Raw genomic sequence first — 13797 nt, 5'->3', positions numbered from 1 at the left:
CGCTCACGCCAGGTCTAAAAAAAAAGCGGGTGGGCCACCATTTTCTACGATTGTTTTAGGTTTAGAAAATGGTGTAAATCTATGGCACCTGGGAAGCTGGCGTACATTTAGACAGGTGGTGGATACACCGAAGTTATGTAGAGGCCTGTGCCCCTGCATAAATTCGGCTCATCCACCGCCAGTATTAAGATCGGGGTCTAAAACGCTGATCTTAATAAATGACCCCCATAGTTTTAGCCAAATATTAATTGCAGAAATGGAGCAAATTTATATTGCATACAAAGCAAGCTTTCACTAACTTCCCTCTCCGCATATTTTACATGAATGAGTCTTAGTAAACGTGCTCTATCAGACTGCCCACTGTCACTTACAATGAAGTAGACACTGCGCCATCTGGTGGCCAACAGAATTTCATGGCGAAACCTAAATCATTTCCAGAAACAGACATCATATTTTAGCATGCATTTTCCAGTATCCTGCAATGCTGTACACCTTATTAGCAACGATTAAAAAAAGATTACGTTTCATCCATTTATTTCTAACCGGAAACTGGTAAAGTATAAAAAGTCCTTTGATAAGTGGTTTACTTCTGTAAATTGGAAAAGTCAGGCCCCCCTTTGCTGTAGTTTCCTGAAATTTCTGCTCCACTAAAATCAAATCCAGGGTTCTGAAAAAGAGAGACATTAGCAGTGAGATATTGATTGATAATTTTAAAACATGACAGGAGGCTTCCTATTTTGCATAAACTCTCTTTACTAACTCCACAGCAGTAAAGAAAAATGTAAAGAGTAACAAGTAGATCACTGCGCCACATAGTATATAAGGGTCATGCTGCCTGTGCACTTCCTCTTTCTTTACTGCTCCATCACAGACAGGTCAGACTTTTTGCTCCCCTGGAACTATATTACTTCTTGTACATTTATTCTTACTATATTGTATTATTATCATTTACCTCGGGTTCCTCAGGTCCCCCTCTAGCCTGGAGTGCCTCCTGGCTTCCTCCTATTAGCGCCATTTTGCGGCCGTTTTTTCCCGCCATTTTCGCGGCCGTTTTCCCGCCATTTTCGCGGCCGTTTTCCCGCCATTTTCGCAGCCGTTTTTCGTGCCAGCCCACTTCCAAATCACGGCTGGCCTAAAAAAATTTAGTCTCCGGCTTACGGCCATCTTAATTTTACCTCATACCATCTCACTGGGGATTCAGTGTGACTGTACTAATTAGCTGTTACTCCCTCATTACTGGTTTTCACCCCTGGGCCTATCTCAGACTACTATTCAGTTCTCTCTGTGCCTCATGTGGCTGGGTCAGTCAGGTCAGTGCTGCTGCCTGTTTATTATTGTGACCTGCATTTAAGGGTTTCAACCCTGTGCGAACCGGGGTGAGCCCCCACTATTAATACGCTGCTTATTGGGAGACTAGCTGTTGCAGTTCTCTCTAACTGGGTGAGCCCCAGTTTTTAAGGTCACTACTTTACCCTGCTGGGGTTTATACTGGGCTTTGTTCCCATACTATTAAAACTGACCATACGCCTGTTCTCAAGACCTGGGTGCCCGTTTATTACTGTACCTTTCAGTGACATACCAGCCGACCCTTATTATGGAGAATTCCCAGAATGTCCCTGTAGACTTCCAGGCTATGATTAACGCAGCTGTCGCTGCCTCTGTGGAGAAGGCACTCTCCAAGGCCCGAGCTTCGGCTCCTGACGTACCTAAAACTCGCAGGCGTCCACGGCACGAGTCGGAATCCGACCTGTCCGACTATCAGACAGGGGATGAATCCCGCCCTACGAAACGCCATGACAAAGGCGAGGAGTATACACCCAAACCACCCAAGGGTAAGACACCTGCCAAGCGTAAACCTGCCAAACTTCACACTCCGGCCCCGCGTCAGGAGTACTCTTCAGAAGAAGAACAGGACCCTACCCACTCCATGTCAGTGCTAGATGAGTGGCAAGCTGACGCTTCAGAGTCGGATTACGACGCATGGGGCTCGGACGAGAAGTCTGTTTCTGCTTTCATGCAGGAGACCCTCCTGGGTGCGGTCCAGGCAAGAGGTATCGAAGACACTGCTGACGCAGAACCTCCTCTTGACTCAGACACCATTATGGACCCCTCAGGTCAGGCGATGTTCGATCCTCGCAACATACGACACCCCAGATCGGGTGAATGGTCGCCTCCAGAACACCTTTCCAGGTTCATGCACCTGTGGCTCCGCAAACCTCTGGAGAAAGAGGTCCGCAACCGACTCAGGTCTGAATGCCCACGCCCTTCCCTGCCGGATAAGGTCGCTCAGACCCCAGAATTTGACAAAGTTATGACAACCTTTATGATGCGCAGTGGCAGAGACCCTCGACGGGGCTTAGAGAAAGGCCTATGGGGCGCCCAAGATAACCTACTGGATTCCGTAGGCCCCCTGGCTCGCATTATGTATCTGGCGGATGATGCCTACGCCAAAGCCGATTCCTTCTCCACCGAGGACTTCAGGGAATGGGCACATGACATTCGTGAGTGGGCACAACGTTGTTTTTGTTTCATCGGAAACGCCAATGTTACGCTCTCTTCGGAGAGACGAAAAGCAGCGTTATTCCGTATTAACGGTAAATTGGCAGACCTTGGCACAAAAGAGATTGGGCCCCAGGCGCAAGGAAAACTTTTCGGTGAACCATTCCTCAAGGAATTAAACAAACATGTCAACGTGTTCACCTCCCTTAATAAGGCGCAATCCTCAATGCGCAGTGTCTTCAGGAGCAACCCTACCAGAGGGGTTTTTGGAAGGGCTGGCCGGCAACGGGGCCGTGCCGCCAGCCGATTTTGGCCTTCAGGCCCCCGTACTCAACCAACACCATTTTATCCGACAAGGGACTGTCAACAACGACCCTTTTCCAGAGGCTCGGATAGAGGCCGTGGAATCCGCGGACGCGGACGTTCCCGCTTTACTGCAGGTAAGGACCCATATTCCTCCGTTGTTACCATGTACCCGCATTGCGGGCCGTATTTCCCTTTCTTTCCACAATTGGGCATCCCTTTGCTCAGACGCATGGATTCTACAAACAGTGCAGGGATATATCATAGACCTAGTGGGAACCCCCTTTCAGGTTCAGCCCCCTCACCCCATCCACATGTCGTCTTTCGACCACAACCTCGTCAACGCGGAGCTACGCGAGCTTCGGGACAAAGGGGCTATTCAACCAGTCCACGAACAGGGAGGTTACTTCAGCAACATTTTCCTCGTGCGGAAGAAGTCGGGAGAATACCGCCCAGTTATCAATCTTCGTGCCCTCAACGCGTACGTGGTCTACCGCCACTTCAAGATGGAGGGCATCCACCTCCTGCGGGACCTTCTTCGGAGCAACGACTGGTTCGCCAGGCTCGATCTAAAAGATGCATACCTGTCAGTCCCGGTGCACCCGGACTGTCGAGCACTCCTACGTTTCCTCTGGCATGGTCGCCCTTGGCAATTCACTTGCCTCCCTTTCGGGCTCAGCTCAGCCCCATGGTGTTTCACCAAACTCCTAAAACCGGTGGTGGCCCATCTGAGGTCCAGCGGCATTCGATGCATCATCTACTTGGACGACCTCCTCCTGTTCTGCTCCGACAAACGCAGACTACGCCAACACACTCACCTGGCAGTATCCCTACTGGAATCTCTGGGCTTCGTGGTGAACCAACAGAAATCGGAGCTGACCCCTACCCAGACGATACAATTCCTCGGCTTCGAGATCGACTCGACGACGTGCACTCTGAGGCTACCAACCTCAAAGATCGCAACCATTCGCAAGGAGATTCGCAGAGTTCTCCGACTCGATTCCATCCCTCTACGCAACCTGGCCAGGATTGTAGGTCTCCTCTCAGCTTCCATTCAAGCCATATTTCCGGGTCCTCTCCACTACAGGGCCATGCAACGACTCAAGGCAAAATACCTTCGCCACAGACCTACCTACGATCAACCCGTCCCGGTGACGACAGAAGTTCACGAAGAGCTGTCATGGTGGCTGGACAGCATGCAAGCCTGGAACGGCAAGGCCATTTTCGGAGACACTCCAGATTTCGTTTTAGAGTCAGACGCCAGCTTGTGGGGATGGGGTGCCACCAATGGAACCATCTCAACGGGAGGAGCATGGATGACGCAGGAGCTCTCCATGCACATCAATTGCCTGGAACTCCTAGCAGGATCCTTTGCGATTCGCAGCCTGGCTCGGGAGAGCTCCAATTGTTGCATCCTCTTTCGCATGGACAACATCTCTGCAGTCCAGTACATCAACCGCCTAGGAGGCGCTCGCTCACGCCTACTGTCGGATATCACGAGGGACATCTTCGACTACTGCCTCCCTCGCAACATCACGTTACAAGCGGAATACTTGCCGGGAGAAATCAACCTCACAGCCGACTGGTTCTCTCGCCACTGGAGAGACGTCAGCGACTGGAAGCTGAACACGAGAATCTTCAGGGCCCTGGCAGCCCGGAGGGGTCCCTTTCACCTGGATCTGTTCGCCTCTCGCAACAATCACCAGACCCCGGAGTTCTTCAGCTGGCTCCCGGACCCGGAGAGCAAGGCGACAGACGCATTTCTCCAACAATGGCCGGCGACAGGAGCCTACGCTTTTCCCCCATTCTCCATGATTGCGAGAACACTAACCAGATGCGGACGCAGCAAATCAAACTGGTTCTCATAACGCCCTTGTGGCAGAGTCAACCATGGTTCCCGGACCTCCTGGCCTCCTCCTACATGGATCCTCTCCTCCTTCCATCCTTCCAGGACCTGCTCACGGATCCCAAAGGATGTCTCCACCCGCTCATCCTGGAAGATCGACTACCCCTGGTGGCTTGGTCTCTTTCCGGGGTTCCTGGCGAGTCAGCGGACTATCGCAGACTGCTAGGGACCTCCTATGGGACTCATGGGCCCCGGGAACTAGACGCTGCTACCTTTCAGCTTGGGCCTCCTGGTCTACTTGGTGCATGGAACGGGACTCCGATCCATTTACGGCACCTGTTCCCATGATTCTCAATTTTCTTTCCTCCTTGTTTTCTTCTGGCCGCTCTTATCGCTCTATCAACGTCGTTCGCTCCGCGATTTCGGCAGCCCATACTCCCGTCGGGGACCTCCCGGTCGGCAAAGATCCTCTGGTCTGTCGCCTACTCCGCGGCATGCGGCTCCGCCGCCCCCCAGCCCCCAAATACCATCACCTATGGGACGTGGGACTGGTTCTCCATTTTTTCAGGGATTGGCCTCCGAATGACCGCCTCTCCCTTCGCCAACTATCCGCTAAGTGCGCTTTTCTCCTTTGTCTTGTGTCTTTCCGACGGGTGTCGGACGTTCGGGCCTTCGATGTCGATGCCTTTGAGGTGACCCCTGAAGGGGTCACATTCCATATCTCTCGTCGCACTAAATCAGGTTCGACGTCGGTCTCTTATCCCTTTGTTGTTTCCACCCTTCGCAGTTATGTTTCGGTTACCTCCTCACTCCGTTCCTCTACGTCGGGTCAACTCCTAGTTTCCTACGTGCGCCCTTACGCCCCAGTCTCTGTCACCACGCTGGCCCGTTGGATCCGCTGGATCCTTTCCCTCACAGGTATAGACCCCGCTTTCGGCGCCCACTCCGTTCGCGGAGCGGCGGCTTCATCAGCCCTAATGGCAGGGGCGTCCCTTTCGGATATTCTCCGAACGGCGGACTGGTCTAGGGAATCTACGTTCCGTACCTTTTATTTTCGCGCTCCCCCTTCTGCTGGGACATCTCTTCTTCAGCGTTAAAATTGCAAAATAGGAAGCCTCCTGTCATGTTTTAAAATTGAAGATTATGCTAGCTTTAGTGTACTAATAATCTTAATTTTAATAAAGACAGGAGGCGAGTATTTTCCCTCCCTTCTATTCCCTACCCTGACTCTTTGGGGGAGTGAATCTCAAGGTGTCGGATATGGGGCTTGATTTTAATAATTTCTCTGTTTTGGGACATATTTGGAATTTCTCACCCTAAGTATTGCCACCCTGACGGACAGTTCTTAGTTGTATTACATACTTACACCTACCATACATTTAGCCACTAGATAATTTGCACCCTATTTGTGATGATTTAACTTTACACTATTCCGTTAAAGCCCATAAGCGTGAATAGTTAAGATTCTATACCTAACCTATTTTATACTCTCCTTTCAGCGTAACCCTCTTCAGGTCCTCCACTGGTCGCTGGTTTGTTAATCTTACGACCCGATAGGATGAGATGAGAACTTTGTTCGGTCTTACCTCCAACCTCGTTTACCAGAAGTCTCCTCAAGTTCTACTCGCCAGAAACCGCTGTTACAGTTTTCGTTGAATATCTGGATGTTCGAGCTCAACCTGGACTTTGATGTCGCTTTTAGAAAGAGGAAGTGCACAGGCAGCATGACCCTTATATACTATGTGGCGCAGTGATCTACTTGTTACTCTTTACATTTTTCTTTACTGCTGTGGAGTTAGTAAAGAGAGTTTATGCAAAATACTCGCCTCCTGTCTTTATTAAAATTAAGATTATTAGTACACTAAAGCTAGCATAATCTTCAATTATATATTATAAATGTGTTAATCAGATAATCCTACATGGACTGACCATGCCCCCCCACCGTGTTAATGGACCTTAAAGGGGTTCTCTGAGATTTTCATAAAATCCTGCCATCTTCTGTCCGATGTAGGAAACCTACTTTGGTCAGGACTTACCTGTCCGCCATGATGCTGTCTCTGCTGTGCTCTCCCGCTCAGGTCTAGACTGGACAGGTAGACTCAGGAACACATCCTGTCGGGACCCGAGTGAAGGAGCCTGCGGCTAGTGTGAGCGCAGCAGCATTGGTGGTGCAACGGATACGCAAGTCCTACACAGGGCAGAAGATACCAGGATTTCATGATAAGCCTGGATTTCACATTCATGTAAACAGCACTAAACTAATCCAGGGTGCAGTTAAAACATATGTACAATGGGGGAAATTTATCAAACTGGTGTAAAGTAGACCTGGCTTAGTTGCCCATAGCAACCAATCAGATTCCACCTTCCACAGCTCCTTTGGAAAATGAAAGGTGGAATCTGATTGGTTGCTATGGGCAACTAAGCCAGTTCTACTTTACACCAGTTTGATAATTCTCCCCCAGTACATTTACATTTTTGGTATTGCACAGCTAATGTTACTCTCTTAAAGGTATTCCACATGTGTCTTTGTTTTTCAGTTTGGTCGCAACAGGCAACGCATATACACAGTCCTCAATCATCTGCATTTACTGATGCCCCTGTGCATGCGCAAGCACTACCATTACCTCTACTACACTCTGCAAATGCAAATCTCAGGATGACGACCGTGGGAGTGACAAATCTGCACCATGTGAGTGCAGCACTGAGTATTGCGCTCGGAGCTGCCATAGATTTTGGTCTTCATGTGCACTTAATTTGTTCCAAGTACTACTAAACTTGCAAACAAGAGGTTGGGGACTTTTTTTTAAGTCAAAAAGGAAGCACAGGGAGGTGATTAATCCCCCCCATACAGCTTGAGCCAAACCTTTAAAGAGGTTTTCTGGTACTTAGATACCGATGGCCTACCCTTAGGATAGGCAACCAATATCAAATCCGGGGTGTTCAGAAACTCCGCACCCCACTGATGAGCTGCTTCAGACAGCCGCCAGGAGCTATAGAGTGGACTGAGCCAGAAGCAGCAGGTTCCATCCACTGGTGTCAGAAACTATGAACTAAGAGTACAGTTTCTGGTGTCAACCTGAAATAACTGATTGTATGTGGTACCAGGTGTCGGACCCTGAACAATCTGACGTTCATGAGCAATCCTGAGAATACGTCATCAATACCTGTCAGAATAGGACATCAAAATCTGATTGTGGGAGGGCAAATGCCGGTGTAACGTTACATTACCCTACTTTGTGAGATTTCTCTACCTCGTAACTTCTAGTCGCACTGGAAATGGCAATTTTTTCTGTTAAATATTTATGCGCTGTGTTCCGGTGTCCAGCTGAACTCCGCTGTCAGATTTCCCTGAACCGTTGTTTTGCGCATGCGCAGATCGCACAACTCTGGCACGCCTCCTCATGTCAAGTTACGAGGTAGGGAAATCTCAAAAGTACGGTAATGTAACGTTACACCGGTACTCCTGCCAATCAGATGTTTGAACAGACCTCTGCGGCTTTGTCCTAGACCAGTGACGTCACATACATCGGTCACATGACCTAGGCGCAGCTCAGTTGATTCAAGTGAACAGATCTGCAATACCGCGCTTACCCATTATACAATGTATGGAGCTGGGTAATAATGTGAGAAAGCTGCACTGCCCACCAGAAATCTGCGGCCTCTTCAAACAGCTGAACTCCACTGATATCTCCTAAGGATAGGTCATCAATATTTTAATCCTGATGAATGAAAGACCTAATTATTGTGCAAATAAATATTTTACATCATCACCTCTCTCTGGAATCTCTCCAGTGTCAGTTTCTTCTGCATCTCATCTTGAACCCAAGGATCAGCAGAATACTCTCCTTCTAGTAAAGATGGCCAGCAATTGCCTGCATCCCGGTTGGACTTGGTTAATACTATTCGGATTAGTTTTTTGTCCTCTTCATCAACCCAAAAACAACAACATATTTTTGTTTAAAATGACTTAATGTTTTTGCATTTATTTATTTAGCATGCACATACCAACAATCACCGTACAACTATCACACAGTGCCATTCACATACAGAGGTCGACAAGAACTGCTCCTAGATCTCCAGGTAGAAGTTTGATGTAACTAGAATTGTGTGTGTGTGTGTGTATATATATATATATATATATATATATAAATTAGTTTCTGTCTGGACGTCTGTCTGTTCTTTATGCACGACCAAACGACTGACCCGATCTTCACCAAATTTGGCACGCAGGTACATCAGGTGTCCGGGAAGGTTTTAGACCGGGTCTCAGCTCTCTAGAACTTACCGTTTCTGAGATATTCCCCCAAAATTACCTGCATTAGCCAATACAAGCCTGCAAGTCTTTCTCTTCATATGCCAACTTACATACACATGGTCACTTCGTACGTTTATTTCGTATTTCCGGGTTTCCCTGTCTTCGTATGACGAAGACAGGGAAACCTGGAAATACAAAATAAACGTCATGCAGTCATGCGCAGTGGAGTTCTGGGCACGCCGGACCGCACGCTTCAATATGGATGATGGCCGGTCTCCCTCCTTCATTTTCCGTACGCATCTCGTATATAGTAAGCACCTCACACTTTATCAAATTAACACTTAATCAATTGATCACAGTTGGTACAGCTATTAATATTAATCATTTGTTAATGCATGGAGATAACTACATTTTGTAATCACAAATGGATTTTATGTGAAATTATGTGTATTTTGATTATACAACATTGCTTGTTTGTGTTTTTTTCTTTTCATATCTCTTTTATATTTGTTTTGCACTGTTTATTTTGATGATTTACTAATTGCTATTGAATGAGTTCACCTGATGTGTAATACATTGTAATTTGGCACAACACTATACAGTGGCGGAAATAATTATTTGACCCCTCACTGATTTTGTAAGTTTGTCCAATGACAAAGAAATGAAAAGTCTCAGAACAGTATCATTTCAATGGTAGGTTTATTGTAACAGTGGCAGATAGCACATCAAAAGGAAAATCGAAAAAATAACTTTAAATAAAAGATAGCAACTGATTTGCATTTCATTGAGTGAAATAAGTATTTGAACCCTCTAACAAAAAAAGACTTAATACTTGGTGGAAAAACCCTTGTTTGCAAGCACAGAGGTCAAACGTTTCTTGTAATTGATGACCAAGTTTGCGCACATTTTAGGAGGAATGTTGGTCCACTCCTCTTTGCAGATCATCTCTAAATCCCTAAGGTTTCGAGGCTGTCTCTGTGCAACTCTGAGCTTGAGCTCCCTCCATAGGTTTTCGATTGGATTAAGGTCCGGAGACTGACTAGGCCACTCCATGACCTTAATGTGCTTCTTCTTGAGCCACTCCTTTGTTGCCTTTGCTGTATGTTTTGGGTCATTGTCGTGCTGGAACACCCATCCACGACCCATTTTCAGTTTCCTGGCAGAGGGAAGGAGGTTGTCGCTCAGGATTTCACGATACATGGCTCCGTCCATTTTCCCGTTTATGCGAATAAGTTGTCCTGTGCCCTTAGCAGAAAAACACCCCCAAAGCAAAATGTTTCCACCCCCATGCTTGACGGTGGGGACGGTGTTTTGGGGGTCATAGGCAGCATTTTTCTTCCTCCAAACACAGCGAGTTGAGTTAATGCCAAAGAGCTCTATTTTGGTCTCATCAGACCACAGCACCTTCTCCCAGTCACTCTCTGAATCATTCAGGTGTTCATTGGCAAACTTCAGACGGGCCTGCACATGTGCCTTCCTGAGCAGGGGGACCTTGCGAGCCCTGCAGGATTTTAATCCATTGCGGTGTAATGTGTTTCCAATGGTTTTCTTGGTGACTGTGGTCCCTGCTAATTTGAGGTCATTAACTAACTCCTCCCGTGTAGTTCTAGGATGCTTTTACACCTTTCTCAGAACCATTGACACCCCACGAGGTGAGATCTTGCGTGGAGCCCCAGAGCGAGGTCGATTGATGGTCATTTTGTGCTCCTTCCATTTTCGAACAATCGCACCAACAGTTGTCACCTTCTCTCCCAGCTTCTTGCTAATGGTTTTGTAGCCCATTCCAGCCTTGTGCAGGTCTACAATTTTGTCTCTGACATCCTTGGACAGCTCTTTGGTCTTTCCCATGTTGGAGAGTTTGGAGTCTGCTTGATTGATTGATTCTGTGGACAGGTGTCTTTTATACAGGTGACTAGTTAAGACAGGTGTCCTTAATGAGGGTGACTAATTGAGTAGAAGTGTCTAACCACTCTGTGGGAGCCAGAACTCTTAATGGTTGGTAGGGGTTCAAATACTTATTTCACTCAATGAAATGCAAATCAGTTGCTATCTTTTATTTAAAGTTATTTTTTCGATTTTCCTTTTGATGTGCTATCTGCCACTGTTACAATAAACCTACCATTGAAATGATACTGTTCTGAGACTTTTCATTTCTTTGTCATTGGACAAACTTACAAAATCTGTGAGGGGTCAAATAATTATTTCCGCCACTGTATATGTTCAGCATTTGGGTTGTACACACTGCTTGAGGAAGGCTCCGGTGTAGAACCGAAACTTCGCATGACCTTTGTGGGTAAATAAAGTATTTTTCTATTTTTTATCCGTTGGAGTGCTGCCCGTTTTTACATATTTATTTATATATATATATATATATATATATATATATATATATATATATATATATATATATATACACACACACACACACACACACACACATACACTAGCAGGAGGACCCGGCTTTGCACGGGTATATTTCATTTAACCCCTTAAGGACACAGGGCGTACAGGTCCCCCGCCCGCCTCCCATTGCATAATCGTTGGCGTCTAGTGGGTATACCAGGGTGCCAGCACATTGCTGGCACCCTGGTATAAACGGCTGACATCGGTGATGCGATGTCAGCCGTTTAACCCTTTCCATACAGCGGTCCGTATGGACCGCTGTATGGAAAAGGTTAACAGCTCAGGGAGCTCCCTCCCTCTCCCATCGGGGGGTTGCTGTGCCTTTGCAGCCCCCCGAATGGAGAGGGAGAGAGCTTCCAGGCAGCCCCCCAAGCCCCGTCCTTACCATTCCCCGTCTGCGAAGTTCTGGCAACTACTGAGCAGACGGGGAAGGTTCCCATGGCAACAGGACGCCTTCTCAGGCGTCCTGCTGTCCATGGTTCTGAACAGATCTGTGCTGAAAGCATAGATCTGTTCAGACAAAGTGTAAGTAAAATACTGTACAGTACAATATATATTGTACTGTACTGTATTATGCAGACATCAGACCCACTGGATCTTCAAGAAAATAAAGTAAAAATCAAAAAACACATTTATCACTGATTAAAAATGAAAAAAATAAAATTTTAAATAAAACCTGATCTATAAAACGGTCATGTTACTTTACCCGAATGGTGAACGCCATAAAAATAAAAAATTAAAAACTATGATGAAATTGGAATTTTGCCCACCTTACTTCCCAAAAAAGGTAATAAAAGTGATCAAAAAAGTCGCATGTACGCCAAAATTGTAACAATCAAACCGTTATCTCATCCCGCAAAAATCATACCCTACCCAAGATAATCGCCCAAAAACTGAAAAAACTTTGGCTCTTAGACTATGGAAACACTAAAACATGATTTCTTTTGTTTCAAAAATGAAATCATTGTGTAAAACTTACATAAATAAAAAAAAGTATACATATTAGGTATCGCCGCGTCTGTATTGACCGGCTCTATAAAAATATCACATGACCTAACCCCTCAGATGACCACCGTAAAAAAATAAAAATAAAAATGGTGTAAAAAAAGCAATTTTTTGTCATCTTCCGTCACAAAAAGTGTAATAGCAAGCAATCAAAAAGTAATGTGCACCCCAAAATAGTGCCAATCAAACCGTCATCTCATCCCACAAAAAATGAGACCCTACTTAAGATAATCACACAAAAATTGAAAAAACTATGGCTCTTAGACTATGGAGACACTAAAACATTGTTTTTGTTTTAAAAATGAAATTATTGTGTAAAACTTACATAAATAAAAAAAATTGTATACATATTGGGTATCACCGCGTCCGTGACAACCTGCTCTATAAAATTACCACATGATCTAACCTGTCAGATGAATGGTGTAAATAACAAAAAAAAACGGTGCCAAAAAAGCAATTTCTTGTTACCTTGCCGCACAAAAAGTGTAATATAGAGCAACCAAAAATCATATGTACCCTAAACTAGTACCAACAAAACTGCCACCCTATCCCGTAGTTTCTAAAATGGGGTCACTTTTTTGGAGTTTCTACTCTAGGGGTGCATCAGGGGGGCTTCAAATGGGACATGGTGTCAAAAAAACCAGTCCAGCAAAATCTGCCTTCCAAAAACCGTATGGCATTCCTTTCCTTCTGCGCCCTGCCGTGTGACCGTACAGCGGTTTACGACCACATATGGGATGTTTCTGTAAACTACTGAATCAGGGCCATAAATAATGAGTTTTGTTTGGCTGTTAACCCTTGCTTTGTAACTGGAAAAAAAATATTAAAATGGAAAATCTGCCAAAAAAGTGAAATTTTTAAATTGTATCTCTATTTTCCATTAAATCTTGTGCAACACCTAAAGGGTTAACAAAGTTAGTAAAATCAGTTTTGTATACCTTGAGGGGTGTAGTTTCTTAGATGGGGTAACTTTTATGGAGTTTCTACTCTAGGGGTGCATCAGGGGGCTTCAAATGGGACATGGTGTCAAAAAACCAGTCCAGCAAAACCTGCCTTCCAAAAACCAAACGGCGCACCTTTCACTCTACGCCCCGCTGTGTGGCCGTACAGTAGTTTACGGCCACATATGGAGTGTTTCTGTAAACGGCAGAGTCAGGGCAATAAAGATACAGTCTTGTTTGGCTGTTAACCCTTGCTTTGTTAGTGGAAAAAATGGGTTAAAATGGAAAATTAGGCAAAAAAATGAAATTCTTAAATTTCATCCCCATTTGCCAAAAACTCTTGTGCAACACCTAAAGGGTTAACAAAGTTTGTAAAATCAGTTTTGAATACCTTGAGGGGTGTAGTTTATAGAATGGGGTCATTTTTGAGTGGTTTCTATTATGTAAGCCTCGCAAAGTGACTTCAGAGCTGTAGTGGTCCCTAAAAATTGGGTTTTTGTAAATTTCTGAAAAATTTCAAGATTTGCTTCTAAACTTCTAAGCCT

The 13797-nt window shown here is 45.7% G+C and overlaps 2 protein-coding genes across 3 annotated transcripts in view; one reads left to right on the top strand and one right to left on the bottom strand.

Moving 5' to 3' along the window:
* Positions 1-447: 447 nt before the first annotated feature.
* Positions 448-13797, bottom strand: part of LOC122928314 (nudC domain-containing protein 2-like) — a 31212-nt gene continuing 17862 nt past the window's right edge. Inside the window, exons 3-4 of one of the 2 annotated variants that reach the window (XM_044281044.1) lie at positions 8420-8571; positions 448-667 (exon numbers count right to left, since the gene is read on the bottom strand). In XM_044281044.1, the coding sequence (XP_044136979.1) occupies positions 584-667; positions 8420-8571 (236 nt within the window). In that variant the 3' untranslated portion in view covers positions 448-583. The remainder of the gene's footprint in view (positions 668-8419; positions 8572-13797) is intronic. The other variant, XR_006387869.1, reaches the window with a different exon arrangement.
* On the top strand, positions 877-6425 carry LOC122928313. Its single transcript, XM_044281043.1, has 2 exons — positions 877-2939; positions 6148-6425. The coding sequence occupies exons 1-2, from the start codon at positions 1595-1597 to the stop codon at positions 6150-6152; spliced, it is 1350 nt and encodes a 449-aa protein (XP_044136978.1). The 5' UTR covers positions 877-1594; the 3' UTR covers positions 6153-6425.

The sequence above is a fragment of the Bufo gargarizans genome, chromosome 2 (genome assembly GCF_014858855.1).
Source record: "Bufo gargarizans isolate SCDJY-AF-19 chromosome 2, ASM1485885v1, whole genome shotgun sequence".
Taxonomy (NCBI): Eukaryota; Metazoa; Chordata; class Amphibia; order Anura; family Bufonidae; genus Bufo; species Bufo gargarizans.
Note: the sequence above shows the minus strand (reverse complement) of the source record. Positions and strands in the feature narration are given on the sequence as shown.